General features: G+C 42.9%; 1 protein-coding gene across 5 annotated transcripts in view; it reads left to right on the forward strand.

Annotated features, from left to right (window-relative positions):
• Positions 1–25,099, forward strand: part of FLRT2 (fibronectin leucine rich transmembrane protein 2) — a 100,653-nt gene extending 75,554 nt beyond the window's left edge. For all 5 annotated transcript variants that reach the window (XM_021099587.1, XM_021099586.1, XM_021099588.1 and 2 more), the window contains exon 2: positions 18,793–25,099. In XM_021099587.1, the coding sequence (XP_020955246.1) occupies positions 19,188–21,170 (1,983 nt within the window). In that variant the 5' untranslated portion in view covers positions 18,793–19,187 and the 3' untranslated portion in view covers positions 21,171–25,099. The remainder of the gene's footprint in view (positions 1–18,792) is intronic.

The following is a 26,934-nucleotide window of genomic DNA, read 5'->3' on the forward strand; positions in this document are numbered from 1 at the left end:
TTCAGGTACTCATTTCATACAATAATTCCTTTTTGTTCCCCTATTTCACTGCATTACCATAGTGTTTCTTCTTATAAAATTGCTGTACAAAAATATACTCCCCTTGATCTTAGCCAAAAGGCCGAGAAGCGATACGACACAAAAATATAGTTGGAGTAATAGTTTGGAACTCTTGGTAAGAGCGCGACAGTCAAAAGCATGTGTGGAGATGCCAGAAGATTATCTGAGCAGCTGCAAATGCCCACGATGTGCTGGGTGGCAGTCAGTGCCTTTCATGAGGACATGAGACCATGGAACTTTCTGGTATGTGGATGACATGGAATATTGGGAAGAAACCTTCTGTCACAGATATCCCAGCTACCGTGTGTTTGAGCTATGTCATCCTGGGAAAATTACTTAAACTGTCAGGCCTCAGTTTCTGTGTCACTTACAGTGGTAATATGATAAGAATAAGAATAAGAAAACATGTGTCACAGGCTTGCCATAAGTATTTGATGAGTTGGTAACTCTTAAGCACATGGTTGTCCATTTCAGTTTCACATGACACTCAGTACCTGTGAACTCTTATTCTCATTTCCTTGTTTGGTAGTCTGTGACAGTGTCTCTCATACTTTTTGTCATTATCGTCCCCCTAGGGAGATTGCTTAGATCTTTTTTCCCTAAAGATCTTATTCCCTCATTTTAATACCATAGGTATTCTGTATTTATGGACTGTGGCCACTTGGAGGGTCATAAGCTATCATAATAGCTATGGCTGTCCTCTCCTTTCCCTAAGGGCTCACTTTTCACTCCTTTGGGGAGAGCATTGCCCTGGTTGAGTGCATGACCTGTTGTATTTCACATGATTGTGTTTCTCCCCAACCCAAAGCATCAGGGTACTGTGTAAGAATGGGGTTGGCTCTTTATAATATGGGATTGAGCAAGTTTCAACCCGAGAGTGATGTCCCCTTACCCCGTGGATATTTCTGTCCTGAGACAAGTACTTTGTTAATGAATTAAAGGTATGGAGTCATTATTTGTTGGCCTGAAAAGTGGGAGGTGAGTGGGTTCCTGGAACTACCAGGAGCATGACCATAGCCCCTGGGAAAAGAAAACTTTCAGATCCAAGAATGAGAAATCCTACGGGGAGGCCCAGAAGCTGAAATGAGGTTTAAAGTGGACATTTGAAGAAAGACTTGCCCTCAGTGTACAAACAAGTCTGCTTTGTAATTTTGTTCAGAGAATGGGTTGTAAGTGAGCTGTTTTTTGTTTCTGTTTTTGTTTTGTTTTGCTTCGCTTTTTACAGCCTCACCCTCGGCATATGGAAGTTCTCAGGGCATATGGAAGTTCTCAGGCTAGGGGTTGAATCAGAGCTACAGCTGCCGGCCTACACCACAGCCACAGCAACTCGGGATCTGAGCCTCATCTTCGAGCTACAAGGTGACGCCAGATCGCCAACCCACTGAACAAGGCCAGGGATCGAACCTGTATCCTCACAGATACGAGTCAGATTCATTTACACTGTGCCGTGACAGGAGCTCCCAGTTTTCATTTTTATTTATGTTTTTGCTTTTTATGGCCGCACCTGTGACACAAAAATTCCCAGGCTGGGAGTCGAGTCTGAGCTGCAACTGCCAGCCTATGTCACAGCCACAACCATGCAGGATCTGAGCCATGTGTTCGAGCTACACTACAGCTCATGGCTCATGGCAACCCCAGATCCTTAACCTACTGAGCGAGCGAGGCCAGGGATCGAACCCATTTCTTCATGGAGACTCGTCGGGTTCATTACCCATGTGCCACCACAGGAACTCCTAGGTGAGCTGTTCTTAGTCACCTGTCTTAACGTATCTTCGTTTTCCACTGTATGATGAGTTATTGAACTGAGTCTATTTCTGTATTCGCCTGCTTGGGCTGCCATAACAAAATACCACATCCCGAGTGGCTTAAACAATGGACATTTATGTTTTCACGGTTCTGGAGGCTAGAAGATCAAAATCAAGATGTCATCAGAGTAGGGAGGCCTCCCTTCCTGGCTTGTAAGGGGTTGTTTTCTCCCCGGGTCACCATACGGTCTTCCCGCCGGGTGTGTCTGTGTCCTGTAAATCTCCTCTTCTCACAAGGACACCAGTCACATTAGATTAGAGCCTACCACGATGACCTCATTTAAACTTAATGCTTCTTTAAAGACCCTGCGTCCAAAGACAGCCACATTCCCAGGTACTGGGAATTAGATCTTTGACATTTGAGTTTGAGGAGATGCGATTCAGTTCTTAACAATCCATGACCTGGGTTTTGAGTACTGAGTTTTCAAATGACAAATGACTGAATGGATTTTTATTTATATATTTCGCTCTTTGTAGAATTAGCAATTCTAGCAAGACTTGTGAGTTATTAATAAGTTTCTTAAAATTTTTGTATTTCCATCACCCCAAAGTTATGCTTAGGGGATAAAATACCAAGAGGATGTTCATAGCTATTTGGAAACGATGCACCTGTTTTCTCTTCATGGAGGAAGGTCCTCTCATCATGTGAAGAGCCCCTGCCATCAGCAGGTGTGCCCCCAAAACATTTGCAGCCCCCTGAGCCAGAGTTAGTGAGAGGACAGCCATAGAGCTAATCTTTGACAAGCTCTCAGTCTTCTTAACAGATTGTTTATAAAGTGTGGACAGTTGTCCTACCCCTGACTGATCTGCCTTTCAGGATGTCATGGAAGGCCGAGCAAATTTGACTTTAAAAGTCTCAAACTCCAGGGGTTCCTCTTGTGGCTCAGAGGGTTATAAACCCAACTAGCATCCATGAGGACAAGGGTTCAATCCCTGGCCTTACTTAGTGGGTTAAGGATCCTGCGTTGTCATGAGTTGCAATGTAGGTCTCAGACGTGGCTCCGATGCGGTGTTGCTGTGGCTGTGGCTGTGGCTGTGGCTGGCAGCTTCAGCTCCAGTTTGACCCTTAACCTGGGAATTTCCATGCCATGGGTTTGGCTCTAAAAAACAAACAAACAAAAAAACCAAAAAACCAAAACTCCAAGTCCACCGGCTCTGCATAGAAAGCAGTATAGAGAGAACTGCTCTCAAACCACAGGGGTTTCACTCCAGACCATAGGGGCTTTTCCCACACATGCCAGCTCTGCACCCTCACCCAGATAAGTGGGCCTAGAGATGTCAGAATGTCAATAGGACAGACCCAGGAAAGAAGCCCACTCAGAACCCAGGAGAAGGTTTGGGGCAGGAAATTCTGGACCCTGGCTACAAAAAGCATAGCCCAAAAGAAGCTGTACAGTCTTCAGATGGTCATGCTGTTTGGACCTGTGTGCTTCTTGCCTCGATGGGGTAGGAGTGGGGGTGCAGGTCTCAGCCTGAGGGTGCCCCTGTGGTCAGTTTCAGCTCCTTCAGGAACTCCCCTTCATTTTGAAATGACCCCCTTACTCTGATTTCCTTGAAGAGTAGGCAAGAGGGTCAGGGGGACAGAACCTTCTGAGAAAACATGGGGGGCCAGGATCAGCCACATTCAAAGGTAGCCAATGGAAGTGACTGTTTCACCTGGAAATTCACTTCACTAAGTCCTGACCCTAAATAGCGACAGTTTCTGCCCCTGTAAATCCCCCAACTTAGCAACTGCTCTCCTTGTGAGTAGACTTAGGTCTGAAAGCGTGTGAACAGATTTCAGGTAACAGCAGAGAATGCACAGGCTCACCTGCAGAGAGCAGGGCAGAGATGCCACCACCGCATGCTCAGGTGAGACAGCACAGCATCTCATAAATGACACAGCCTTGACAAACCCTGGAAGGACCTAGCAATGCCTCTGTCACTAGGGTCACAAAAAGCCACTTTTTCAAAATTACCTATGGTGGTTTGCCAGGCTATGCTCATAGCCTCAAAAAAAAAAAAAAAAAAAAAAAAAAAAGCCAAAGCTTTTCTTCACTACATAGAATAATCTATAGGTAGGGACCAGTGTACCTGCTAGGGAACAGCAGGTGGTCTGCGCCTTTCCCAGTGGAAGGGACACGACACAGAGCAAGGTGACAGGCTTCAGCACTCTCGACCTAGAAGGGGGGAGAGCCTCCTCATTAATTACACAGTTGTCTTTATGCAGCGTGGGTACCTCACTTTGTCCTCGAGGTTCTTTACTCGAAGCTGTATTTCTTTATTATTTATACAGCAGCTATTTCCAAAGAGAATTTAAGACAGATGACGACAAGGGAGTTGGGGGTGAGGGGACGGTATTTGAGAGGCTCTCTGAAACGGGACATTTGAAGAGGAAATTCTGCTGGGAGTGTGGTACTTGCTTTTCCTTCCCCAGCTCCTCTTCTGGATAAAATGTCCTCTTCTACTTTATCATTACTCCCTCTCCCCCGAACATCTTTCCATTTTTTTTGCTGCAGAGACCCAGGCTGTCCCTTTCCATCTTTCCCATCCGTCATGGTACCCTCCCTGCCCGAGTCCATTTAACTGCAGGCTCTCTTGCCCATTGTCTTCAGAATAAAACCCAAGTGGCTGGTGAAAGCCTTAAGGCCCTGCATGGCCAGGCCTATCAGAACCCTTGACCCCCACTCATGTCATTCCTCGCAAAATGTCCCCAGCCCCCTTGGTCTTTTAGTTCCTGGAAGAGATCAGACTCTTCTTCCTTTCTGCCTTTGCACCTGCTCTTGCCAAGACCTGGACTGTTGCATTAGCCTCTTTCCTCCCATGCACCATCCTCCCCTTGTCCTGGCTGCCCCACGGATAGCAGCGGCTTATCCTTTGGGAATCCCATTCTTCAGTTCTTGCCCCCATATCTAAACCAACACGTGTGCAGCCTCCCCATATTTTCTCTCACACTTCTTTGTGTCTCTCATGACATTGCTCATAATTTTATCATTTCCCGTCTCAAGTTTGTAGTTTTTGTTTGACGTTTCATTTCTGTCGTGCTGTGGAAACATAATCACCTTCCGGACTGGGGGGACTTTGTCTTGTCATCTCCACCTCCCAAGGGCCTTGCACGGTGTCAGGCGCAGAGTAGCTGCTCAATACTTGTTGGACGGATCAATGCATGAGAAATACTAGCTTTAGGGAAAAGTCTGATATACTTAACTTGATTTAGAATGTCTGCCAAGATTCTTTGGATTTCTGGACAGGGTAGCATTCTAGTCCAAAGAAATTAGTTTATAATTATAAAATTAGAAGTGTCAGGGAACTGGTGGAAAAAGGGGTTTTTAAGGAAACAGAGATCTGTTGGGAAACCATGTCCCATTAAGTAAATGGCTGCCCCCCCACGTGTCCTTTTCCTTGTTCTATTACTTGAGTGTTTTGTCTAATAAGAGAAAACAGGCCTGCCATTTAGATGTAATGATTTATTATGTAAACCTTCTTCGACCCACTCTGATACTTCCAAGGACCAGGGGGCTCTGCCTTTCAATCAAGCGTGAAAATATAGCTAAGGAAGGAATTAGTAATCTGATCTGATTTCAAACATACGATGCTCCCCTCATCAATCTCAGTCTTTAAAATCGGCTCTATCATCCCAAACTTCACATTCCTCTCTAAAGCTTGAGTTTCTAGTTTTATTTTACAAGTGGAGATAGGAAATCTTTTCTGAACAACCATTAAAGTAGCCGAGACAAAGATTAAAAGCCATTCAAAATTTTCTTCTCATGTGACTTCTGTGTGTGTGTGTGTGTGTGTGTTTTACTGGGATCATCTTACAGCTGTGGTGCCTCCCTCTGGTGCCAGCTATGTGCACACGGGTCTGGTGACATAGACTGAATCAGACTGTAGCTTTACTTTCCTTACTGAAAAAGAAAGAAAGGAGGAGGGAGGGAAAGAGGAAGAGAGGGAGGGAGGAAGGAAAGAAGTTATCATATTCTCCTGATTTTTCTTTTTTTGATGGAAGCTCTTTCTTTTTGAAACAAAGAATTAAGTGTTTGAAATTGATTGGCAGTGTGTATCTAAGAGAATATAAACTTTTTTTTTCTTTCTTTCTTTCTTTCTTTTTTTTTTTTTTTTTTTTTTTTTGCCTTTTTTACTGTGGAAGTTCCCAGGCTAGGGGTCAAATCAGGAGCTGTCGCTGTCAGCCTATAGCACAGCCACAGCAACTCAGTATCCAAGCCACGTCTCATGGCAACGCCAGATTCCCAACCCACTGAGTGAGGCCAGGGATCGAACCCACACCCTCATGGATACTAGTCAGATTCGTTTCTACTGCGCCACAATGGGAACTTGAGAAAATAAACTTTTTGCATGTGGGGTAAAGTTGGAAACCCACAGTGTTCATAAATGAAACCCAGGCTCTGACTGTGTTTAAACCTATAAAAGGAATGGCTCATATGTTTAAATTCATCAGTATTTGGGGAAATTTCCAAATTCATTCAAGTGAGAAAAGCCACCAATATAGATTTCTTTAAAGGTACTTTTGAAAATCTGGTGTGTGTGTGTGTGTGTGTGTGTGTGTGTGTGTTTAAATTATTTTCCTTTGGCTTGTTCCTTCTGTGCAGTGTGTAACCACACTGGATACGGCACCGATGCCTCTCATCTGGGTCTTATTTTATGTCTTAGAAATCACTTGATTTAATCTTAACTCACATCTGGTCATGTTCTAGGGCAGGGGTTGGGGGAAGAACGTCCTTGGGAGGAGGAGAGGGTCAAGGATGAGAAATAATCATCTTTCTTCTGTTTCTTGTCCCTTCTCATCCCCTACAATCCAGAAATAGTCCCTTGAACATAGCCTGACACTTCTGCATGACAGGTGTTCTGAAGATGAGAAGGTACATTGTAAAAACTTATTTATTCGGTGAGGAAATTTTATACCATTTACATTCAGAGCCATCCCTATTGTACCGAAATAGGCCTAAGCAATGAAGTTTTCATTTTTTAAGACTCAAAACCAGATAACTCACCTGGAAATACACACTATGTAATTTCATTTCACGCGCCTAATCAATATCGCTGCCTGAAATCTGTATCCTCCTTGTGAAGGAGACACAAGATTTTCTGTTTCATTATGTATATTACCTATGGGGTACAGTATTTTGGTGGGAAAAAAGGCCATGTTTGTAGTTTTGGATTTTGTTTATTTTTTTTTCATAAGCATTTTTACAGCTCTCAACGATACTGGCCTATTTTGTGGGAATTCTAACTATGTGGAGTGGTAAAGTGATGTGCAATTAAATTAAAACCCAGTTGAACTGTCATGTTGAATGTATGTAAATATTTATAAGCTGTTAGTATCTATGAGTGCAAACACAGTTTTTGCTGCGGCAAACCCTAAAGACTTACCTGAATTCAGGTCATAACCACTTTAGAACTGAGGCGTTAGGCACCTAGTGCGATCAGGCATGCCTTTCATCAAACAGAGTTTGTAGTAATAGATCAGACTGACCTTCTTTCAATAGTATTCTTGCCGAAGAAGAGCAGAGAGTTGGAAGTTAGTTTGTAAAGCAAGAACAGTGCGGTAGTAATTACAATTATTTCCTCTGTGCGTGTTCTGTGTCTTTTACTAAGGTCATCTCATTTCGTTGTGCTTGGGGACTGTTTACCCATCAATCTCTCCAGTTAGGTTAGTGTAGCAGAAAACCCTTAAAGCCTGTTCTGAAATATTATCCCGGTGATTCCTTGTGGGACCTCAGATGGAAGATGTTGAAGGGTTTTTACAGACTGCCTCTTCAAACAAAGTAATCATCCGAAGGTCGTTCTTTGATTTGTCCATTTATTCCACACACACTTCTTGAATGCCTGCCACGTGCTGTCCAGGCTCTGGGGAGACAACAGTGAGTGAAAGCAGAGCAGCCTCTGGCTGTGTGGAGTTCACAGGGTGGCAGAACACAGGTTAGAAGCAAAGCCCTGCAGCCCAGGCTTGAGTTCAAATCCATCCCTGTCACTTCTCTGCTGATCCGCCTTGGAGAAGCTCCTTAACTTGGATCCTCCGTTCCCTCTGTGGAGGTAATGATCATATAAAATGCATGGTTTTATTATGAGTCAGTGTATGTAAGGTTCTTCTGGAGTATCTAAAACTATAAATGCTAAGTTGGAATTGCTCTTGAAACACCGAAGTGATCAAGTCACATGGGGGCTTGAATGTACAGGGAAGGAGCTGAGAGGTTGGAGGTCCATTTGCATGTAGGATCACGTAAGCTTGAGGCTTGGATGCCATTTCTTACAAAGGGAAGTGGAGAAGGGTTTCTGCACCCAACCTTAGTGAACTCACATTGAATGACTGCATCGAAGAGGGAGAGCTTCCTCTTTCTCTTACCAAAGAGGAAATGGCAAGAGGAGTAGGCAGAAAACCAGCAGACTGATGTCATAGCAAGGAAGGAGAATGTTTCAAGAAAGGCATGCCCAAGTCTAAATGAGGTCGTGAGCTTAAATAGGAGGAAGACGGGCAAAAGGAAGCCCGATGGATTTTCCAGTCCAGGGCTGAGTGTTAAAAGTGAGAGAAGCATGTGGGGAGGGGAAGGGTCAGAAACTAGTGTGGCGTGTGGTAAAGTGGGATGGATGTGGGGTGAGAAAATAGGGATGTCGATGATGGACAATTCTTTCCAGTAATTTGGCTAAAGGGAGAGAAACATGGGAATAGTTGGAGGGAGGACTTGGGGGTCAAAGGGATTTTTTCTAGTGGAAAATATTGGGGACTGTTTAAAAGTGGATCCAGTTTGAGGCAGAGGGATCATGCACACTCGGAAGGGGGAGGTTGTTGTCTTCTCAGAGGCCTATAGAGCAAGGGCTCTGAGGAGGAGACGATGTGATTAACCTGTAAAGAAGAGAGAGTGCTTGCAGATGAAGGTAGACGTGAATATTTGGCAGCAGCAAGAGGTGGGAGGGAGTTCCCTTCATAGCTCAGTGGTTAACAAACCTGACCAGGATCCATGAAGATGTGGGTTCAATCCCTGGCCTCCCTCAGTGGGTTAAGGATCTGGCGTTATGGTGAGCTGTAGGATAGGTTGCTTGGATCTTGCGTTGCTGTGGCTGTGGTGTAGGCCTGTGGCTACAGCTCCAATTTGACCCTAGCCTGGGAACTTCCAAATGCCGCAGGTGCAGCCCTAAAAAAGCAAAAACAAACAAACAAAACAAGAAGGGAGATCCTGTCTGATGCCTTCTGTTTATCTTCAGACTAAAGTCAGGTTGTCTGCAGAGTAAAAGGAAAAGGCTTGGAGATCTAGGAGGAAGATTGATGTCACCTTTGAGGGGAAGGGAGAGGACACTTTCCAGAGGAGTGTAATAGGACTGCTAGATGGGGTGAGGTCTCACTTTAGGGGCTTGCGTACTTAAGGCGGACCTAGTCTATGCTGTTAGGTGACTTTCTCTTTGGGAATCTGAATCTCAGGTGGGGTGAGATTGGGAAGTATTTGCTTGATTGGATTGGGAAGTATTTGTTTGATTGATGCAGTGAAAGAATAGGGGGTAAGGGACCCTGAGGTGTTGGCAGAACTTTTGAAATGGTAGATTGTATACCCTAAACTGACAAGGGGAGAAATGTGATGTTGCGGGCAGAGCGCTGTTTTTCATCCATGAAAACTGAGTTGCAATTCTGTCTCTAGGATAAACTACCGTTTGAACTGGTATAAGTCACAGATTTCCCCAAGCGAGTTTCCTCATTTGTCAATTAGGGCTAATAAGGACTTATTTCTCATAGCTCTGTAGGCAGTCCACAAGACTAGCCGTGGCTAGCACTCAGTAGGTGGTTGACTATTTGGCTGAATCTCAACTCAGGGTGGAAATGTACAGAAGCCTGGTGGGGAATAATGTGAGTATAGTTATTGGTTTACTCCTTCTCTTGAATGATCAAGAACTGTTTAAACATTAAGCCAGACCTTTTGTTCTAGCCCTGCATAGCTTGCCTTCCTGAAAAGGAAGAGAGGGGAGGGGTGTGGAAACAGGATGAATTCTCATTCATCGACTCCAGGTCGATGCTGGCAGGTTGCACTTGGGCACATGGCTGGTTGGGGGACAGAATGGAAAGGGACATAAATATTCAGAATGAGCACTGCCTGTTTGAGTTATAGGGTGGAAAAGGGAAGGAGGAACCTTTCAGACTTTCAGGTGTCAGGTGCTCTTATGGGGTTGCCTGGCCACAGTCTCTTGCAGAGAAAAAGCAGATGTAGCCAGTTTTCCCCCAAATTACAGTTTGGGGGCTTACTGATCCCACTTTCTACACATTTTTTTTTCTACTCAGAGTTTAAGGAACTCATGACACCTTCAGCATCTCATTTAATTAGTATACACAAGGGTGCCAAATCCTGGACAGCTGGCATTTAGTTTTATCCCTCCAACAGCTTTTCTTCCAGTGGCCCCACATAAAGACCTCCCCAAGGTGGAGAACGTGGTGGCAGCAAACTTGGGGCTCTTTACGTGAAAGAGGCCAGGAGACTTTGTTGTCTGTCTTGCTACCAACTTATCAGTAGCTATCAAGTCCTTTAGACGCCTCCATTCCTTGGCAGCTTGCGGCTGCCCATCTGCTGGGCAGCCCTCCATGGCCTATTGCTGCTGAGCCCTGGAGTATGTGAGGAGAGCAGATAACGGGTTCTGTGATGTAATTACTCTTTACTTATGCACCAGTCCAGCTTGGAAGTGTTAACCCACCTTTTTGTTTTTCTTTTTACAGCCACACCTACAGTGTATGGAAGTTCCAAGGCTAGGGGTTGAACAGGGAGCTGCAGCTACAGCCTATGCCACAGCCATAGCAGTGCTAGATCCAAGATGCATCTGCGTCCTATACTGCATCTTGCAGCAGCACCAGATCCTTAATCCACTGAGAGAGGCCAGGGAGTGAATCCTCAAAGAGACAACATCAGGTCCTTAACCTGCTGAGCCACAATGGGAACTCCTCATTACCTACTTTAAACGCCAGGCTAATTTTGTAAATTTGAACAGTGAGGTGGAGCTTTAGTTTCTGCAGGGAAGTGGGTATTGGCCTTAATGCCGTTATAACTAATACCATTCATAAAATTATACATGAAGCTTTCATTTTCATGCTGAAAATGCGTAATACCAGTGTCTGTCCATACCGTGTCAGTGGCTTTGGGCAAATTACTTTATCTCTATGGTCTTCATTTGAGGTTGATATAAATCTTGCCTGTGGGTTGTTGTGGGATTAGATGAAATGAAACATATTAACATGCTTTGGAATTACAAAGAGCCTTATGCAAATAGTTTTTTGATCTGGCATGAACCTTGACTCAATACCAAGGGCCATGTCCTAGTTATCTTTCTAGGAACCAGCTCCATGCCTGGTTGGGAATGGGCATTTCCCACTATTTCTCACCTATTTGCCCAGCTGTACTTCGTGCTGGTCAGATCACTGTGAGTCTTATTTTTGATTCTGGGCAACGCATATCAAGAAAAGCATTACCAACGAAGGCATCGGCATTGCTAAGATTCTGGAGCAAACAAAAGAAAAGAGACATTTACACAGGAAAGGAGAAGGTCTCAGAGACTCAGTGAATATCTCCACATATTTGCCAGGGTTGATGGATGGAAAGTTGTATGTGTGCATTTCCAGTGGAAAAACATAGGGAACGAAAGTGGAAGGAAAATAAAATTTGATGAGTTCGAAAGAACCACCTCCGTACTAAGTTAATCACAAAAGCTCCCTGGAATGGGGGACTTTTTAAAAGTATTATTTTAATGCTAATAATAGGAATGACCAACACATGATGAGTGTATGTTTTCCATGTGTTAGGTAACATTTTAAGTGATTTTTGTGTGATGTGTAGTCCTGCAACAACCATACGAAATCAATGCTCTCATTTTCCCCATTTTGCACCTGAGTTAACTGGGGCATAGGGAGATGAGTAATGTGCCCAAGTCAACACAGCTAGTGAGTGGGGAAGCTGTCCAGGCCAACTGTCCCCAGACTCTGGCTCTTGCTCTTTACACCCTCTCTACTTTGTCTTAAAATCACAACTTATCACATGCCTACTTGGCGCTTTTAGTTACCTTATATTACACTACATCTAGTCAAGCACTACATCTAGTCTTCTCAGCAATTTTGCAAGCATGGCTTATTATCCCCTCTTGAGATGAAAAAAGTGAAGTTCCGAGAGGTTAAGCCAAGCTCCCTTTGTCAAGCTGTTAATGGGTGTGAGCTAAGCCCAGACCAAATTCTGACTCTGAACCCTTGGCTCTTTCCATGGCCCCTGATCTCTACCTTTCCTTTCCTGGTTTGATCAGAAGAGAGAAGGACCAGCTGTATCCATGTCCTGCAAGGATCTCCTGAGAGTGAGTGTCTGGATAGTCAAACCCTGAAGTGATTGATCATCAGACACACCCTGGGAAAATTGACAAAATGTACCTGCTTGACATTCTTTAAAGACCTCTCTAACCAGAATCTACAGGGATGGGACCCAGAAACCTTAATTTTTCATCATCTTCCCTAGGGGTTTTTGATGACCCTTGGGGATGGGGAATTACTGGATAAGATGATGGGAAAATGTCTCCCAAAGGTCAGAGTCTAAGAAATCAGCTATTTTTTAATGCCTGAGCCAAGATGTGGTCACAGTGTGGTTGAGCAAATGAATGAATGTATGAATGATTGAACTACCTCCCTTTGAAATTGTTTAAAAAGTGTATAGACATGGCCTGTAGGGGGTTTGATCCTTTATGGAATACATACATACATACATATACATATATTTTTATTGGTGCTATCTCAATAAAATTCTTCTCTATTACTCTCTGTTCACCACTGGGCTTACTAAATACCCTGAAGACTCAGGCTTGCAGTCCTAGATTATGCAGATTTATATGAACCCAGGGAATGGTCAGTGGGAGCTCCCTCATGGATTGAGAGCAGCATAAGGCAATAATAAGGTGTCCTTAATGTTTATGCCATTGACTTTATAACTTCAGTTGCTTCTTCTAAACTTACCCCTATTATTTAAAACAACTTCACTGGAAACCTCGTGAAGATGACGCTTCAAATGTGTTAGAGAATTTTGTGCTTGTCAGGAGAATAGCTTTTTCTTCTTCTTCCTCTTCTTTTTCTTCTTTTTCTTTTTTGGTCCAATTTTAATGTTTTCAATTCTAGACTGACTAGAGCCAGAAGATTCACCTGTTTAAATAATGTGTTCCTTTCTTTCCTTCCCTCCTTCTCTCCCGCTTCTCTTCTTTCTCTCTCTCTGATTTAGCAAAGAAAAATATTTGTCTTATGAGAAACTTCAAGGGCCTTGGTAGAGCTTCAGGGAAGGGGATGGTAAAATGGTTTCAAGTTAGGGGGTAGCTATTGCTATCTTTTCCCCCAAATTCCTCTGCTAATCCCCATGTCTTGGCCAGCTAACTATAGACCTCTCCTGATTGTTGTAGGAACAGTATTTATAACCTATCTTGAGGGATGTGGAAATGTGCACAAGATCTATAAATTGCTTTACTGTTTCCAGATTGTAACAAAGACATTTGTAGGGTAGTTGGGCCTATGAATTCTGCACCTCTGTGTCTCCAGAAGCTCTAAATCTGCTGTATTTAGGGAAACTTTTCTAGTGGACTCCCTCTTCAGGTTAGCTTTCTCACTTCTATCACTTCTCATGATATGCTGTCCTGGCATAATCCAGCCAAAGCCAAAACCATTAAGATTCGATTAAGTTTGTCCTAATGTCATATTATGCAATTAGCAATGCTTATTGACAATTTCTATTTTCTGTACTATGAAATTTTTTTTTAATTTTTTTAGGGCTGCACCCATGACATATGGAAGTTCCCAGGCTAGGGGTTGAATTGGAGCTATAGCGTACACCTATGCCACAGCAACGCCAGATTCTAGCTGAGTCTGCAACCTACACTGCAGCAATGCCAGATCCTTAACTCAACTGAGCTAGGTCGGGGATCAAACCCGTGTCCTCATGGATCCTATTCGGATTTGTTACCGCTGAGCCACAGTGGGAACTCCCTATATTATGATTTTGAAAGTCTGAGTTTATTAAGCTCTCCTGAAATACAGGCTACTGGAATTAATTTAAAAAAAAACAAAAACAAAAAACTTTTTAGGTAGCTCTAGGAGAGAAACACTTTGCAGAAAGCTTTTCCATGATTTATGTCCTTTGAGTCTCAGTTCCTGTGAAAAGAGTTAAATTAAAGTAGCCTGGCATAACTGCTCCTCTTACTGTCATCTTTAACAGACAGGCAGGGCCAGGCTCTTGCTGTCTCCAAAGAGCATTCGCTGCATGTTGATTTGCACTCAGGCTTTTGAAACTCTGTTTTCTCCTTTAAATGAAAATTTCTGCTTTTACCTAGCACCTTCCCTTAAGCCATTCTTCATGATCTCTCATTTCCTAAAGGGGAGGCATATTCGGTGCAGTATTCAAACAAATAGGAAAGAAAGAAGAAGAAAAACACAACTGTTGTTTTCCATATTTGAAATTCATCTTGAAATTACAGCAAAACCTTCTTATTCCCAACTTTTAAAGACATAAATGAAATAGCTAATGATTTTGATGGGTTGTTTGTTATCTTCCAGAGACCGGGTTACCTGAGTGGGAAACACAGAGTTGGGGGAAAGTGCTTTGCAGTCAATGTTTTGTCCCTTTTCTGAGCCAGGCTGGCGCTCACCTCCTGATCCACATGACAACTGTCCATGAGTAGAACTTCTAGAATCTCTTCCCAGGCTTGCACCTTCCCATCCTTCAAATCCTCACAGAGCTAATCCTTCCCCTGCTGTGTTTTTCCTGAAACACTATGGACTAGTTTAGCACTTTTACAGGGGTCCCTAAATCCCTGACACCCCGAGTTTGGAATTCTTTACACAGTACCGCAATTCCCCGCTTATTCATTTCTTCCCCTCATTGTACTTCTAAGACTCACAAAGGCAAAAGCCACCTCAGTTGTGCATGATGGTATCTTCATTCTAGTACCCAATAGATGTTGGCTGAATAAATGACTGAAAACATACCGCATTTTCATGCTTTTTTTTATGTCTGTGGCACAAAGCATTTTTAGGCTCTGTTGATTAAAAAGATGTCTTCAATTTCCTCTGTAAAATCAGGATAAAAATACTGACCTTCAAAGGAACTCATGAGATGACATAGGTCAGTGGTTCTCAACTGGGGACATTCTGCCTCCTCAGGGGACATGCACATGGCAGTGTCTGAAGACGTCTTTGGATGCTCACGGCAGCTCCACAGCAAAAGAATGATGTGGCTCAAAATTTGGATAGTGCTGATGGGGAGAAATCCTGGACTAAGCGTAAGAACAGAGAGCTCAGCAGGTCAAAGGTGACTTTATTTTACTCTACATTTTGGAGTTCACCTTTTTGGAGATCATTAACAATAAGTACACAGAGAATAGCGGCTTATATTTAGTACATTTTTGGCATGTGTCAGGCACTATATAAGCTTTTCACAAATGTTAGCCTATTTAATCCTCTCAACAGGGCTGTTGAGTTAGGAGCTATTGTCTCCTCATTTGTCACCTAAGGAGGCTAAGACTTAAGAGGTTAAGTAATTTTTCCATAGCCCCACAGCTCTGAAGTGCCGGAGTTGGGATGAAAACTCAGGGGTTCAGCTTTTGGCTATTATACTATACTACTCTCTGTGTAAGTACAGCCTCTATTTTAGGGCCTAAAAGGATTTCTCCCTTTTGTATTTAGTAGGAATTACAGCTGCAAACATGGAGGAGATTTTAGCCGACTTAAAATTTGAAAAATCATTATTGCCTAGATGGTTGCAGTTTTACACTTGCTCTAATTTGAACAAAGATACAGTCTATTGGCTGATGTAATAGGTAGGCTGTTGTCTATCCAAGGATTAGAACAAGTCTACGCTGTGCTGTTATTTTGCGGGGTTCCCAAGAAGCACAAAGAAACCCTGAGAGTTTGTTTTCATTCGAAATCGAACTTGTCATAGCTGATCAACACAACGTGCTCTAGCTGGGGTTTTTCTCCTATTGAGGAGGATAAACAGTGACAGTTCGCCCCATGTAATCCTATTAGGCGCTTTCTTCGGGATCACATCCTCTTCTTATGTAATTATACAAGAGCCACTCATAAGTAAAATACACCTGCCGGAGAGCAAGGCCTCAGGCAAAGACTTGGCTGATAGGGCTGCTGCTCTCCTTATAGAGGACACAGCGGAGGCAAGTGGAAGCTTTGTAATTTGATGCACAGTGAGTCTCCAGGTCCATCCTTGGGTACTTTGTTAGCACCCCGTCGTTATTGCCTTGAGGCTGTTCCCTGAAAAACTCTCTAAATATGTGCTGCCATCCTTAAGCATTGGCTAGTTGTTTCTGGGGCCTTAAAACTCAGCTTGTGGAGTTCCCATTGTGGCTCCATAGGTGAAGAACCCAACATACTGTCTGTGAGGATGCAGGTTCAATCCCTGGCCTCACTCAGTAGGTTAAAGATCTGGCCTTGATGTGGCTGCAGAGGAGGTCACAGATGTGGCTCAGATTAGGTGTTGCTGTGGCTGTGGCATAGGCCTGCAGCTGCACTCCAATTTGACCCCTAGCCAGGGAACTTCCAAATAGTGAAATAAAAAGGAAAAGAAAAAGAAAGGGAAAAAATAAAACAAACAAACAAAAAAACCTCGGCTTGTAAATGCAGTTAAGAAGCATCTATCCTTTTTACAAAGGAACTCAAAGACTCTGGGGCAGCTGTTTATCACCCTTGGGAAATTCTTTTCTTTATGTGCTGCTATCACACTTTGAAGATTCCTGTGGAAAACTCAGAAATGTGCTAGATTCTATTCTTTCAGTCTCACTTTCCTACATGCTTTGAAGAGTACATGCTAATGGCACTGTTATTGTGTGGGGTTCCCAAGGAGCACAAAGAAACTGAGCAAGGCCTGAGATCAAACCTTCGTCCTCATGGATCCTAGTCAGATTCCTTTCCACTGAGCCATGACAGGAACTCCAAAGTGGGCCCTTTTCATTACAAATAACTCTTTAAGCTCCTACTGGACATTCGTGCTTGTCATTCAGACATACATTTTCAAGGGTCTGTTGAGGCCAAGTGATGTAGTTAGCCATTGTGTTACTCTACCTATAAGATGTCACTTACCTAAGATGTGATTTGAGACCATTTCCTGGGGACAAAAGTGATTCCTATGGCTTATGCTTTTACTCTTCTCAAATGAGTCATTTCACATGCTCTTGCATTGATTTTACATTTAATAAATGAAAACATTTGAATGATTAACTTGGACGGAACTGTGTTTAGGGCTGTGCTTCTCTCAAATTTTAAAGTGCACCCCATAGGCTCTTGTTAATATGCAAATTTTGTGCTTCCAACAACTTCCCAGGTCAGGTTCATGCTATTGGACCAAAGATCACACTTGAGTCGCAGGCAGTTAGGGAATGTTGAAAATTTGAAACCTGAGCTAGGGATGGCATCGAGCTGGTGCAATTATCTCACTTTTCCTGCACTACCCTACATATCATTATAAATTATTCTTTCAGCGTATAGGGAGATTTTTGCTAGAGGGGATGGCTCCCGTTCAATGACAAAACATAAATTTGTAAATTTCAACAAATTAAGTAATGTTCGATTTTTAATAAAGTATTGCATCCATCTGTTTTGCCTAGAAAGAGACTCCCTACACTCCCTTCTCTTTTTTTAAGGTTTCCGAACAATAAAAAAAAAATGAATATTACCATTTCTGGTCATCTAAGGGATTTTTCAGATGGCTCACAATCTTTTAATTTGAAGAACAAATTTACAATATTCTGGACACTTAAATAGCAATTACAATCTTTTTTTCTTTTTAAATTACGTTTCTCAAGATAGCTTAGGGAACAATCTCAAATAGCTCCTCTGTGCTTTTAGATATGTTGTTTCCATCACTATGTATTGGTGAGAATTAAGAGTTGCCCAGCTTGCCGTGTCCTGTCATGTTAGCTTATTTTGTAGGGAAATCAAATGTGGCACCTTTCAATTAACTTCTTTACTTCTCTAATCTAAAAATAGATGAAGTAGTTTTGGAGCAAAAAGGTTTGATTACTATCTGCAGATTGCCTTGACTTCCCCAATGGTGTCTTCTCTCATTTTGAAATTTGCTGAAAGTCCTTTTCTTTTCTTTTTTTTTTTTTTGAAGTAGAAAAGCACATGCCGATGGGAGGAAGGTTGAGTTGTTGAAAAATAATTTATTCCCAGTCATGAGCTTGTGTTGTCACCTCTCAAAGGAATCACAGGGATGTTTCTCACCTATTTCTGGAGGTCTCAAAAGAGGGCATCAGTGGTGATGTGTCATGGACCAAAGTTTGGTCATTCTCATTGATGACTCCAGTTGGAGCTACTTGGGCGGCAGACAAAGATGAGGAGGCAGGGAGTGGGGAAGAAAAGAGAAGTCTTCTCTCTGCCTTCACCTGCACTTCTGTGCATGACCTTTCAACTGCTTCATCACGGTGTCAGATCAAAAGGGTGCATCTTTCTCTATAACTTTCCCAGTCCCCATTTTGCATTTGTTGATAACTGGAAAGAATGTCACCTTTTTTCCGCCTTACATTGGACTCATTGCTCAGGCACTCATGTCATCTTGAAATCTGTGACCGGCTGCTTTTGCAGGTCAGCATTGATTCAGTGGCTTCAGCCCTGTGCCCTGTGTGCCTCTCTGTTTGGAGATGCAAATCCATCTGAAAGAGAAGGTACTGACTGGCATGTGAAAGTCACAATATAATCACTGATAGTGAGAGATCACAATAAGATTTTCTTTTGATGATAAAGATCATGGAATCATTTTCATTTCTTGAATACCCTTTCCACTGAATGATTGTTATTTCACATATAACCTAATGCTAACTCCCTACCTCTGGGCATTTAGTCCCTGTCCCAGCATTCTTGAAAGGCTTACGGTCAGATCAGCATTTGATCCATTCGCCACCCTTAACTGACTTCTTTCTCTCTACTTTCCTACCACAGATTGCAGCTTAAGCTTAACCACAAAGTTCATAGGCTGATCCGCACTGACCTGACCGAGCACCGAAGAAGAGATTCGGCCTGTCCAGTTGTGCCCCCGTTGACCGCAGCTAACTTGGCTTCACTTGTTGCCTGGGTGGAAAACTCTTCTCTGTTGAAATTTTTTTTTGCACATGGAGGACACTAGCAAAGAGGGCCACACAGGCTGATAAAGACCAGAGACCACAGGAAGATTCGGTGACCGTGGGCCTTGGAGACTTTGCCTCTAGGTGGAGTTCTGGACTTTGACGGAACCCCGTTCGGTCATCTTGGTGGTTCTCTCTGGGGTTTTTTGGTTTTGTTTTTTCTTGCTTTGCCTTTTCCCCACCACCTTGCATTTCATTGGTGTACTTCAGAAAATGGGCCGACAGACCACCCGGGGGCCCAGCCAGGGGGCTTTCTTCCTGAAAGCTTGGCTTCTCCTTTCCCTGGGGCTCTCCTCACAAGTGTCGCAACTGCTGGCGTGCCCCAGCGTGTGCCGCTGCGACAGGAACTTTGTCTACTGTAACGAGCGAAGCTTGACCTCAGTGCCTCTTGGAATCCCGGAGGGCGTCACTGTACTCTACCTCCACAACAACCAAATTAATAATGCTGGGTTTCCTGCCGAGCTGCACAGTGTCCAGTCGGTGCACACCGTCTACCTGTACGGCAACCAGCTGGATGAATTCCCTATGAACCTCCCCAAGAACGTCCGAGTCCTCCACCTGCAGGAAAACAACATTCAGACCATTTCACGGGCGGCCCTGGCCCAGCTCTTGAAGCTGGAGGAGCTCCACCTGGATGACAACTCCATCTCCACCGTGGGGGTGGAAGACGGGGCCTTCCGGGAGGCCATTAGCCTCAAACTGTTATTTCTGTCCAAGAATCACCTGAGCAGCGTGCCTGTTGGGCTTCCGGTGGACTTACAGGAGCTGAGAGTGGATGAGAACCGCATTGCTGTCATATCGGACATGGCCTTTCAGAACCTCACGAGCCTGGAGCGGCTGATCGTGGACGGAAACCTCCTGACCAACAAGGGCATCGCCGAGGGCACCTTCAGCCATCTCACCAAGCTCAAGGAGTTTTCCATCGTGCGGAATTCGCTCTCCCACCCGCCTCCCGACCTCCCGGGGACGCATCTGATCAGGCTCTACCTGCAGGACAACCAGATCAACCACATCCCCTTGACGGCCTTCTCCAACCTCCGGAAGCTGGAACGGCTGGACATATCCAACAACCAGCTGCGCGTGTTGACTCAAGGGGTCTTTGACAACCTCTCCAACCTGAAGCAGCTCACGGCTCGGAATAACCCTTGGTTCTGTGACTGCAGCATCAAATGGGTCACGGAATGGCTCAAACACATCCCGGCATCTCTCAACGTGCGAGGCTTCATGTGCCAAGGTCCTGAGCAGGTCCGGGGGATGGCGGTCCGGGAGTTGAATCTGAATCTCTTGTCCTGTCCCACCACCACCCCCGGCCTGCCTCGCGTCACCCTGGCCCCAAGTCCAGCTTCTCCCCCCACTCAGCCTCCCACGCTCTCTGTCCCCACCCTGAGCAGAAGCTCTACGCCGGTGACTCCAACGGCGTCAAAAGTCCCCACGCATCCTGACTGGGATGGCAGAGATCGAGTGACGCCACCCCTTTCTGACCGGGTTCAGCTGTCTATCCATTTCGTGAATGACACTTCCATTCAAGTCAGCTGGCTCTCTGTCTTTACGGTGATGGCGTACAAACTCACGTGGGTGAAAATGGGCCACAGTTTGGTAGGGGGCATCGTTCAGGAACGCATCGTCAGTGGTGAGAAGCAGCATTTGAGCCTGGTGAACCTAGAGCCCAGATCCACGTATCGGATTTGTTTAGTGCCGCTGGATGCTTTTAACTACCGAGCCGTGGAAGACACCATTTGTTCGGAGGCCACCACCCATGCCTCCTACCTGAACAATGGCAGCAACACTGCTTCCAGCCACGAGCAGACGACTTCCCACAGCATGGGCTCCCCTTTTCTGCTGGCAGGCCTGATCGGGGGCGCCGTGATCTTTGTGCTTGTGGTCCTGCTCAGCGTCTTTTGCTGGCACATGCACAAGAAGGGGCGCTACACTTCCCAGAAGTGGAAATACAACCGAGGCCGGCGGAAAGATGACTATTGTGAGGCAGGCACCAAGAAGGACAACTCCATCCTGGAGATGACAGAAACCAGCTTTCAGATCGTCTCCTTAAATAACGATCAGCTCCTTAAAGGAGATTTCAGACTGCAGCCCATTTACACCCCAAATGGGGGCATTAATTACACAGACTGCCATATCCCCAACAACATGCGATACTGCAACAGCAGTGTGCCAGACCTGGAGCACTGCCATACGTGACAGCCAGAGGGCCAGCGTTCCAAAGGCGGACAGTAAGACTCTCGAGAACACACACGTGTGTGCACATAAAGACACGCGAATTACATTTGATAAATGTTACACAGATGCATTTGTGCATTTGAATACTCTGTAATTTATACGGTGTACTATATAATGGGATTTAAAAAAAAAGTGCTATCTTTTCTATTCCAAGTTAATTACAAACAGTTTTGTAACTCTTTGCTTTTTAAATCTTAAAAAAAAAAAATAGTTGCTGAAGTACTGTACAGGGTTGTACGATGAGAACCCAATGCCAAGGTGAAAGAACAAGTGATTCTTCCTCTTGATATGTATTCACAACTTTGCTGTTGAAGCTTCAGAATAAATTCCTTTCCTCGAGTTGGCGGTCAGATGAAAGGGCAGGTTAAGATAGACTCATCAGGGTGGGATAAGTAATATGTGTAAAAAAAAAAATAAATGCCCCCAGATCTCTTCATGCTATTTCTATTCTTCCTGGTCTGGAAGAAAAGTGAAAACTTCTAGAATATATTAGGAAAGGAAGCAGTCACCCTGATCTGACCCACGACAGGAAATGTAGGAAGCATCTCGAGGAAATCAGTTCCTGTGAGATAAGTTAACCCAGGCTGGCAGAATCAAGAACATGAGATGAGATCTGAAAAGACCTTAACACCCAGGGGTTGGCTTTCTAACTGGGAACTTGAAGAATCACGCTTCATGCTCCCCGACCCTATGTGAAACAGAGACCAGAGACTGATTTCAGTCATCTTTGGGGGCAGGTAGGATGTCCCAGCAAGAAAAGTCCCTTTAAAAGCATTACCCTTCAAATTATACATCAGGTTGAATCACATTCAACAGAGATATATTCTAGAATACTTTTTTTAGAAGAGGCTAATAAAATAATGGGAAGAATTATATTGAATGGAATTATTTTTGATAATGAGAATTATTTGAGTAGATTCACTGCAGCTATATCAACATGATATTTACACCAACAAGGGATCCATGTTTGGAATATACTAAACCTGTTATCGAGAAATTATTGATACCATTTAGACATAAGCAAGTGACCAGTGGTTCTGCTATATTCTATCAACTAACTTTTTTAGCATCATGTTGAAATAGCTTGAATTAATACCTTTATCCCCTTGGAAATTCTTGTCTTCCAATCACCTCACGTATATTTTCATAATTAGCTGTTTATGCTCCATTTGTTTTTTTTCCCCCTCTGCTCAAAATTCAAAAGAAAATGATGGACGCCAGTCTTGGTTGCACAAAATGTCCACACACACTTTAAGATGTATACTAATTTTCCCTGCTAACAATTCTGTAAGGACACATCAAAGCTGGCAAAATGATTATTTTTTAAAAAAAGCAATACCAAGTTTCCACCTTGAACTGTCTTTGATCCCCTTCCATGTTTTAAATTTCATTTATTCCTTTTCAATTGTGGATGTTCCTCTTTTTTTGGGAATGGTGGAGGGATAATCAATCATATATTAACAGGATAACAGATGAAAATGAACAAGTCAGAGAGTGAAGGCCTGTTCCCCTAATCTCGGCAGGGCAAGGCATAGAGCAGAGGGCACAGAGAAAAGGGGCATCCAGGCTTAATTCTAGATATTTTCGAAGCAATGTCTGTCTTCAGAAAACATGTATCATTTACTCCTTTCTGTCTCTTAGATGTAGAAGGGCTATCGATCACATACATACATACATTTAAAAAATACACCCTTGGAAAATTCTTTTTAAAATCAAATTTAAGCACTTCATTCTGTGTTACATATTTCCTGAGTCACTGGTCATTATTTTAGGGACCTATGAAGTTAATGTCACAGTCCTTTTGCTTTGTTTTTCTCTGTCCCTCTTACTTTTAACAAAATAGAACTGTGATGTGTCTTCTTTGTAAAAGTTTAGGTATAAAATGCTATGCAAGTTTTACTTTATAGTAAGAGATTTATTTTCTTCAATAATATATCCCCTGCTCATATGTTTTAATCTCCCTTGTCCCTCAGAATAAACAGAACATATAACTGAAGTTATAATGTTATAGACACAAGAATCAAAACTGTGCAGTCAAGCTGAAATTAGCTACGAATTCATTTGAGTTAATTCTAAAGTGACTTTGGTTTCCATTTTAGTCTGTGAGCTGGGTTTGTTTGGGTTGTTGCTTTTTTAAAGCGAGGTCCACGCCGTGAAGAAATGAGACAATCTGTGAAGGTGATCAGCATAGCAGTAAGCAATCCAAATGCAGGACAATGACATGGGGCTTTATGTATTTAACTGGATAGTTCCTTTCCACTGTCCTTTTCTCCTTGGCTGTGTAGATAAAATTATGTGTTCAAATGATGGTACTTTGACTTTGATTTTTGAGGGTTCTTTCCTTTTATCCACAAAATAACCATTCTCATTTATTTGTGTTGTGTGTTTAACCTCCAGCAGGCTATTTGGCTGCTGAAAACAAACATCTTTGCTTTAAGCCAAGAAGACCAAGGTTGGAGAGGTTTCTATAATGTCTTATAGGATTCACAGAATTATCTGGGGCTTAAGTCCTATAATGGAGACCTAGTCAAGTGAAATGTTTAGGATGATCTGAAATAGTTCCTTTGCTAGAAGGCATTCCTGAGGAGATAGAACCTAGTTTAGGCTTAATTCTGATCTTGTGCACCACATGGCAAAGACTGCTAAAATTAAGATCAGTCTCCCATTTGTAATAGCATATCTGGGGCTCTTACCTACACCAGGATAGAAAGCACATCATGAAATTTGTAAATGTCTTGTGTGTCTTAGGAAAACTGCTGAACAACCATCAGTGGTGGATTATGCTTTGATCGGCATTTTTGTCATGAGAATGTATTTTGCTGATATATCGACTCAGCTGTCTATTTTGGACCTCTCTGGCTGTCATGATTATGTTTTTTGAGATTAGTTAAGAGTCAGAGTTGAAGGTGCAGGACAATACCATGAACAATACTTATTGGTTTATCATGAAATTGATGCTGCCTGACCAAATGAGGTGACTTCAGGTCATATGTGACCACTTTCAGAGCGAGGTAACTGTCACTGTGCAGAGGAAATTCCAAAAGGAAAAGGCACAGCTGCCATCACACAGATATTATTGAGCATTCTTAATACCCGGGGTTGTCATTAATAACTTACTTATTTGGAGAGATGTGTTTGAGCATGCAGAAGCCCTGCACTTCCCTCAAAACTGTAGAATGCATTAAGAGCCCATCACATGGGACAATCAAAGGTAGAAACAAAAAGGATGTTCCCCTGCATATTTTTCTTGTATATGAAGTAGAAAACATTCTACCTGGTGAGAAATAATACAGTTTCTAGTTATCTGGATGTTTGTTGAAAATACATTAGATATATTCCCTGAGATTTAAAAAAACAAAACAAAAAACAGTATAACATGACCAGTCTGGTTAAAAGGGTTGAATAAAACAGCTAGTATTATGGCTCCGTTTCCTACTGCTGCAGATGTGAATGGTCTTGGTCATTCCACAGGAGTCAGAACTTCCTTCCCCACTGAGGAGGAACAGCTTTTCGTGTTGTGAGCAGAGCCTCCACTCCAAACACAAGGCAGTGTGGTTGCTAGCCCCAGGGAGCAGGTGGCTTGATTAGCAAACCTCACCTGCAGAATCCATTGCAACTTTCAACAGTGAAGTGATCCATTTCCATTACTACTTTATTTATAGCATTTTTCTCTACTCTATAAAGGGAAGACATTGACTTTCACTGGAGAACGGGAGAATGATGGTGTTCCTTGTGACTTCTCCAACTTTATGGCAAAGTGAAGCAGAGAAGAGCACCCCCCCAAGGAAAGAGATCCATGCACAAGATACCCCCCAACTCCTTTCATTGTTAGTCTTGTCCAACTTTGCCTGATACTCTTTTTTTAAAATAAAAATATTCACGTAGGAATCAGTAGCTTACCTCCTTCTCCAATTTCTTCAGTGGGGTTGAAAGACACTTGCTGATAATGAAGAATGCTTATTACTGATGGTGGGGAGAAAGTTTTGTGCATGTGGGATACAGTCATTATAACAAAAAAAATCAGATTCTTTGGCTCTAGTTTTTGTGTTTTCTTTTTCTAGCCGCACACACACCAGAAGAGCACAAAGCAAGACCATCACAATAGGTATTTTTAAGCTAGCGTAAAACACACACTTGCATACACACACACACACACACACACACGCACGCACGCACGCACGCACCATACTGGGGCATTTGTAAAGACATGCGTAGAATGTAAGATTTAGAACTTACAAGGGGAAGGCGTTGCCACTTTGTGTCCTTCCTAGGACCAGTATGCATTCACCGAAAGTAAATCTTGATTTTTTTATTGTTTGAGCTATATGTTGACTTGCTTCTGGTTTATGTGTAGTGTGTTCTCACTGGCGGGGGACAGCAAGGGGCTGGAAGATTCTGCATCACACATCCTCTGAGACCCACCGTGATCACACACTTTGTTGACTACAAACTTCACTCTACACTATACAGTACTTTGTTGATATATTCAGTAAAGGCTTATTTTAAAAAGAAACCACATTGTGTTTATCTGAGTAAGTTCCTTGGGACACTGCCAATCCTTGTTTTGTTCATGTCAAAGCGAAATGAGGGCCGTTTCCTGATGGAGGACGATGGTAAGAATGAAGGAGGTAATGGGATTTTTCATTTTCTCTTACCTGGGAGATGACGTCTGTGTTTTAAAGCCATTGGACCCTTTTTGTGGGAAGGGTTTATATGAAATCTTCATGTTCTTTTCTATTTCCTGACTCAATTGTGTGTTCCTGAATATCTTTTGAATATGCACACATACATTGAGCATATTATTTTGTGTTTGTGAAACCTGTGTTGTTTAGAATATAGATAAATATCAATGTAGTTATCTCATCAGAATAATGTTTTTCCCTATTTCATAATATAAATTCTTGGCTTTAAATGTCAATTTTCCTTAAGAATTCTCATGGTACTTTCTATTTCAGAATTGTTTATAGCTCACCCACTCATACTTTCAATGAGCACTCATGATAATGTATTTATTCATATGCTCAAGTTCAACTTGAGATTAACCTCCTGATTTTCCAGAACCCCTTTCTCTAACTCCTCTTGGCCATTTCACTTACAATGTATTTGACAGAAACTGAATCAGGAAATAAAATCATGACACTTCAGTTACCAGTATTAATGATTTGCAGAATGTCTGTTGGAGAATTAACTATGAAAGACAGTGGTAACAGGGGATTCATAGTACCTTTGGGAGATCTTATGTAAAATAGTATCTATGTGTTCTTGGCTACTTTTGCCAAAAGTTACAAACTTTATGGAGACCAGACCCTTAGTCAAGGAATAAATTTCATTCAAAAAGTTTTATGAAACTCTTTCGACTCAGTTCCAAGCACTGGTCTGAATTCAAAGATTTCACAGAAGAAGAAGAAGAAGAAAAAAATACAGTCCCAGCTAAATCAAATGTATCTTCTACCCCACCATGTTCCTAAAGATTGTTGCTCCAATGTATTTACTCCTCATCTATTTTTGACAAAGTACTTTCTGAGGTTCTATTGGGATTCAGAGAAAAAATATGGCTCTGCTGCTAAGAAGCCCACAGATTGGGTAATAAATGTCTTTCTACTGCATTTCAGTGTCTCAGAACCCATATAATAACCTTACATTCCCTCGTTAAATTCCACAGAGTGTCTGAAATGACAAAAGAGATGTACATAAATGTTGGTAAATTTGATAATGCATCAAATTT

Source organism: Sus scrofa, chromosome 7, assembly GCF_000003025.6.
Source record: "Sus scrofa isolate TJ Tabasco breed Duroc chromosome 7, Sscrofa11.1, whole genome shotgun sequence".
NCBI lineage: Eukaryota > Metazoa > Chordata > Mammalia > Artiodactyla > Suidae > Sus > Sus scrofa.